The sequence below is a fragment of the Gracilinanus agilis genome, unplaced genomic scaffold, assembly GCF_016433145.1.
Source record: "Gracilinanus agilis isolate LMUSP501 unplaced genomic scaffold, AgileGrace unplaced_scaffold93, whole genome shotgun sequence".
NCBI lineage: Eukaryota > Metazoa > Chordata > Mammalia > Didelphimorphia > Didelphidae > Gracilinanus > Gracilinanus agilis.
The window spans coordinates 1-6709 of NW_025400184.1; the positions used below are offsets into that span (position 1 = coordinate 1).

The 6709-nt window shown below is 42.4% G+C and overlaps 1 protein-coding gene across 1 annotated transcript; it reads right to left on the reverse strand.

Moving 5' to 3' along the window:
- Window positions 1–2390: 2390 nt before the first annotated feature.
- LOC123256710 (glyceraldehyde-3-phosphate dehydrogenase-like) lies at window positions 2391–3619 on the reverse strand. The gene has a single exon (XM_044685282.1). It carries the CDS (start codon window positions 3611–3613, stop codon window positions 2612–2614), a length of 1002 nt encoding a protein of 333 aa, XP_044541217.1. The 5' UTR covers window positions 3614–3619; the 3' UTR covers window positions 2391–2611.
- Window positions 3620–6709: the final 3090 nt, after the last annotated feature.

Genomic DNA, 6709 nt, shown 5'->3' on the forward strand with positions numbered 1-6709 from the left:
GCATTAGAAGCACTAGAATCCAGAATGAAGTGAGGCTAGTAAAAAATCCTTAAGATGAGAGCAAGGTTTGAGGGGTTTGGGGGGATTTTCTTAAGCTCCAGAAATGAAAAGACAAAGATCACTAAATGGATGGCATAGGATGGTGATGATCATAGACATCAGGGAGAAGTCAGAGCTGCTCAAACCATTTTGCTTCTGCTTTTTCTAGAAAGGAAAATTATGATTGGATCAGAAAAAGACCAAACAATAATGGATGTTAGCTGTGTGTTGCTCATTGTAGGGGATGGGATTTGCCTAAGTGTGGCTCCCAGGAAGGCATGAAGAGATATGTCTGGAATCTCACCCCTCTAAAAGGGAGTCTTTGATTCCTGTCTGGAGAGCAGGAGATTGGTGGTTGAGCTCTGTTCCCTCAGAGGGAAGATACTGGCCTAAAATTGTATAGTTGTGCATCCCCCGTCCTCTGGGGGGAACAATTTTGGTGTTCAGGTCACTTTCCTGGTTGCTAACGCTCAGAAAGGAAGGAATGTTGTGTTGTGCATTGGGACACCTTCTTAATGAAGAAAGAGCACCTGATGACTTGACTCCCTTCCCAACAAACATCCAGAATTATTTGCATTTTTCATTGTTGACTTGGAGTAATTTTTTTATGTTTTTTTTAAACCCTACCTCCCATCTTATAACTATGTACTGTATATGGACTATCTCCAAGGCAGAATTGTTGTAAGGGGCAGGCAATGTGGGTGGTTTGCCCAGGGTCACACTGCTAGGAAGTGTCTGAGAGCACATTTGAACTCAAGTCCTCCTGACTCCAGGCTTGGCTCTCTACTCCCGAGCCACTTAGTTGCCCCAGTTGTTCATAATTTGTCATTTCCCCCTTGAAAATCAATTATTCATATTCTTTGGTTTTCTTGAACAATGGCTCTGACTCTTAGATATTTGTCTTCATTCCCTATAGATTTTTGCTCCTAAAATCTTTCCATACTATTTTTCTTTCCACCATTGTGATCATTTTGGGGGTTGTTTTCCTGGACTTACTTCCTTCAGTCTATGTCAATTCAGGCAAGTCTTCCCAACATCTCTGAATTCCTCATATTTGTCCCAATAATATTTTAAGGCTTAACTCATCTCTCTTTATTCCTTCAGGGGCTAAGAAGTGATTTCCTAATAATAGCCTTGTGACATACATAGCATGAGGCTCTTTAATTCTGTTTTCCACATAAGGAAATAGACTTGGAAAGGTCCCCTTTCCCAGGCTCACAAAGGGAGTCAACTCCAGGGACAATGTTTTCTTTACTACAAGGTGGGTTAGTAGCTTTGGCTCTACCAGTTGGACTGATTCTGCTGGACATTGATGACTCCCATCTGTGCTTCCTCCCACCCTCAGGGAGTTATCCTCACATTGCCTGCCTCCTCTTCCAGGTAGTTTGCTCTGCTTGGGTCTTTCCCCTCCATTCATTTCATTTCCTAGCAGCAATCAACTTGGGGCTGAGAAGAGATGGAAGGTGACTGAACAATAACTCATGAAGACCAAATGCTTCAGGGCAAGAGAGAGAGCATCAAACAGGCTCAGATCCTGTGTGACCCTGGGCAAGTCCCCTGAATCTCTAAGCCTCAGTTTCCTCATGTGTAAAATGAAGAACAGAATAGAACACAATCGAATAGTATCCTTACATAACCAAGGACTGTGGGGAAATCACTTATAGCACTGTGATATAATAAGGGGCTTAATAGATGATCATGAACTGATAACTACAAATGAGTAATTGTTGGAGCTTCTTCTTTCACCATTTTCAGCTTTCTCCTCCACCACAAGGTGGTACCCAAAGTTTCTTCAGGAGCTCTGGGTAATCCTTCTCTCTACCTATCTCTCTCTTCCTCTCTCTCTCTCCTTCTGTCCATACATCCATACATATATCCATACATCTATCCAACCATCTATCTATTTATATCCATCTATCTATCTATCTCTCTCCGCCTCTATCCCTCTTACCCGCTATGCTTCTGTACACCCATCTATCCATCCATCCATCTATCTATATCCATCTATCTGTCTATCCATACACCTCTCTCCCCTTCTCTCCCCCCTCTTACTCTATCTGCCTATCTATCTATCTATCTATCTATCTATCTATCTATCTATCTATCTATCATCTGCCTATCTGTCTGCCTGTCTATCTTTCCCTTACTTTATGTCTTATAATCAATATTGAATATTGATTGATTCCAAAGCAGAAGAGCAGTAAAGACTGGGCAATTAGAGTTCAATGTCTTGCTCAGGGACACACATCTAGGAAGTGTCTGAAGCCATATTTGAAACTAGGGTCTCCTATCTCCAGCACTGTGCTATCTAGCTGTCTCATAATCCATATTTCTGGTACTTTCCCCCTTTTTTTTTTTTTTTTTTTTTTTTGCACTGAACGTGATGACTTTATTGATGGTACACAAGATAGGACTATGCTCCTCCCCCCACTACAGGGGTGCCTGCGGCAGGGATGTGAAGAGGGCATGGGATCCCCAGCACAGGGACATAGGTTATTATGGATGTGGGCTCCCCAGTGGTGGAGCTACTCTTTTTTTGGCTGGGGATGAAGATCCATCATGGCTTTCCACTTTACTCCTTTGTGGCCATGTACTTCATGAGGTCTACTACACGGTGGCTGTAACCGTACTCGTTGTCATACCAAGAAATGAGCTTGACAAAATGGTCGTTGAGGGCAATGCCAGCGCCAGCATCGAAGGTAGAAGAGTGGGTGTCGCTGTTAAAGTCACAGGATACTACCTGGTCCTCTGTGTAGCCCAAGATGCCCTTTAAGTTCCCCTCTGCAGCTTGCTTCACCACCTTCTTAATATCGTCATATTTGGCAGCTTTCTCCAGGCGGCAGGTCAGATCCACCACAGACACATTGGGAGTAGGAACACGGAAGGCCATGCCTGTGAGCTTCCCGTTCAGCTCAGGTATGACCTTGCCCACAGCCTTGGCGGCACCCGTGGAAGCAGGGATGATATTCTGGGCAGCCCCACGCCCATCCCGCCACAGCTTGCCAGAGGGGCCATCTACTGTCTTCTGGGTAGCAGTAATGGCATGGACTGTGGTCATGAGTCCTTCCACAATGCCGAAGTTGTCATGAATGACCTTGGCCAAGGGGGCCAAGCAGTTGGTAGTGCAGGAGGCGTTACTGACGATCTTGAGGGAATTGTCGTATTTCTCATGGTTCACCCCCATCACGAACATTGGGTCATCAGCAGAAGGGGCAGAGATAATGACTCGCTTGGCTCCACCCTTCAAGTGAGCCCCGGCCTTTTCCATGGTGGTAAAGACGCCAGTGGATTCCACAACGTACTCGGCTCCAGCATCTCCCCATTTAATGTTAGCGGGATCCCGCTCCTGGAAAATGGTAATGGGTTTTCCGTTGATCACCAGCTTTCCATTCTCTGCCTTTACAGTGCCCTTGAACTTGCCATGGGTGGAATCATACTGGAACATGTAAACCATGTAGGAGAGGTCAATGAAGGGGTCATTGATGGCCACAATTTCTATGTCTTTGCAGCTGAATGTTGCCCTGGTCACCAGGCGTCCAATACGGCCAAATCCGTTGACTCCGACCTTCACCATCTTGTCTAAAGGATGTGACTGCAGCAGAGGATTCTGGCAGCGAGCTTGGGTGAAGAGCTGAGAGCCTCCCCCTTTTTTTTAAGGAGGAGATTCTGAAAGTTCTTCCTGGATAGGGTCAGAATTTGCCTGCTGGGGTGAGGGTCTGAACCTGGCCGCCTCATGTTCCCACATGGAGAAGAAAGTGGAGGAGCTATCCTCTCATCCCAGGCAGGGATGCTACAGAATCCAGGGCTCTGGCTCTCTAGCCAGGATGCTTCCATTGTCCTAGATGGAATTTCTTCCCCAAGCCTGCCCTTCATCCCAGGGCACTGAAAGACCTGGCCAGTGTATCTATTTGCATATTTGTTACAAGGTTTGATTTTTCTTTTTTCCTTCTTTCTAGTAAGGAGGTCAATGTGAGAGGAAGAGAATGTAGATTTTTGTTAACTAAAAAAAATTTTAAAAGAGGAATGTACAGTTAGGTGGCACATTGGATAAGAGCACCATGACTGGAGTCCAGAGGTCCTGGATTCAAATCTAGCCTCAGACACTTCCGTTGTGTAACCCTCAGTAAGTCATTTAACCCTGTTTGCCTAGCTTTTGCTCTCTTGTCTTAGGGTTGTTACTAAGACAGAAGGTAAAGATTTTACAAATAAATAAATACATAAATCTTTTTTTTAGGGAGGGAAAGATATTGAGAAACAACTCCTATTCCTGTCCTGGACTAAAACTTTATGAAACTATCAAACCTAACTCCCCTTATCCCTTACTTTCTGGACTTCTCCACCTCCAAAGGTAGCCTTGCTCCTGCTCCCACTTGCCTGCTTTTATTTATTACATGTTGTCTTCCTCCAGTAGAGTGGAAGCTATTTGAGCATTTGTTCTTGTTCAGTCATTGCAGTCATTCTAGACTCTCCATGACCCTATTTGGGGTTTTCTTGGCAAACATACTGGAGTAGTTTGCCATTTCTTTCTCCAGTTCATTTTAAGGAGAAGGAGACTGAGGCAAACAAGGTGAAGGGACTTGTCCAGGGTCACACAGCTGGTAAGTGTCTGAGGACAGATTTGTACTCAGGAGGATGAGTCTTCTTGATTTGAAAACCACCTAGCAGCCCTACTTACCCCTCTACTTAGCCTTCAGCTATCTAGCTACTCATTAATCTTTCTCAATTTGAAGAGGGAAAGTGGATAGCACCTTTTTAGAGAGAAGAAAAGGAATGAGATTTAGTATGTATTTTTCTACTTGTTACTGTTCTCATAACCTCAGTGAAGTTCTCTAAGTAGCTAGAATTTTATAAAAAATAAAGCAATTGAAATGTTTTCAAGCCAAACTAAAAGAATAAACACACACATATCCTTGGAAAGGGTCTTCTATATGAATGGCACAGTAAATGGTGCTGGGGATAAAAGAGGATGTCTCATCTGTAAAGCAAAGAGCTTGGACAAAATGATCTCAAAGGTCCTTCCCTTATCTAAAAATTAGGTCGGTTCTATTTTTTCATGTGGGCTTGAGCCATGAGTTATGGGCTTACTTACCTCATGAAAGCCCACTCAGCCACAAATTTCTCCCAAGCCTGGTCATCAAACAGCAATTGATTCAAATCTTCTCTCCTCTTTGAGGCCCCAAACTCCTCAAAATCATCCATTTCTGGCCAGGAAGAAGGAAAACAAAATGTAAGAAAAACATTGTGTAAATGCAATAGCTTCTTAAGCACCACCATCCCTCAGAGGAGTAGCTGCAACAGCTTTTCTAGTAACAAAATCTGCACACTTAGTATTGGGATGCCCACTAACAATAATGTGCCCTCATGAAGTAGAAGATTTGCTGCCAACACATAGAACACAGGCATTCTCAGACCAAAGGCTTACAAGATCTGAAATAACTTTATTAGGCAATGAAAACATCACTTTAAAATGCTGCACAACACTCAACCTTGCTACATTGCTTCCAGATCTACCAGTCAAAGGAGGACTATTGCATAGATGCGAATCATTAGTGTCTATGGCAGAAAAACCTTGTGAAAATCTCCTGGACACTCCTTTAGAAATGCAGATCTAGTTTTGTTTGCAGATGGTTCTTCATTTATCAGAGATGGGATATGTTATACTGGAGCAGCTGTAGTCACAGAATTTGCAACTCTGTGATCAGCTTCACTTCCATCAAATATAAGTGCACAAGTACAGGATTAATAGCATTAAAACAAGCCTGTACAATCACAAGAGACAAAAAAGCAACAATCTATACTGATTCAAACTATGCCTTTGTAATATATCATGCTGTGGGTACCCTTTGGTTTCAAAGAGGTTTCTTAACATCATCTGGCAAAACAATCGCTAATGCAAAAATTATAAATGAGGTTCTTTCAGCTCTACAACTACCTAAAACTCTGGCTATAGTACATTGCTCTGCACATACAGGTGGAACTGACGCAGTTTTGAGAGGAAACCACAGAGCACATGTTGCCACAAAACTTGCTGCTATAGAAGACTGAATTGATTTTAAATTTGTCAATCATAAATGAAGCAGATTTGTTTTTTGCATATAATGAAAAAGAGGTTAAAAATGGAAACAAAATTTTAAGGTTAAACAAGTTAATGGTGTATGGGTGGCCTCAGAAGGAAAACCAATTCTTCCTAGAACTTTTTATCAACAAATTTGCCAATCAATCCATAAAAATGGTCATTTTGGAACACAAAGCATTGTAGATTCGGTAAAGAAAATACAGATAGCCCCTGGCATAGCAAGCATTGCCTCAAAAGTCTGTGCAGCTTTTGCAACTTGCCAAGCGTATAATCAACATAGGTTTTGCAAAAAAATTGTTTGGGTGACATCCTTTAGCATATACACTATTTGAATATCTCCAAATTGATTTCATAGCAATTCCAAAAAATACTAAAACAAATTTTGTTTAGTTATAGTAGACCAACTAAACAGATGGCTGGAGGCATTCCCAATTGCAAGAGCAACAGCAGCGTCTGTATCCAAAATACTCTAAAAGAAATGACACCTAGATTTGGTTTACCGACAAGAATTGATTCAGACAGGGGAACACATTTTATAGATTTGGTTTTAGCACAAATAAACTCATGCTTGGGTATAACATCAAAATTTCATGT

Coding starts and splice junctions, on each gene's coding strand:
- LOC123256710 (XM_044685282.1), bottom strand. CDS start 3,613: ATGGTGAAGGTCGGAGTCAACGGATTTGGCCGTATTGGACGCCTGGTG.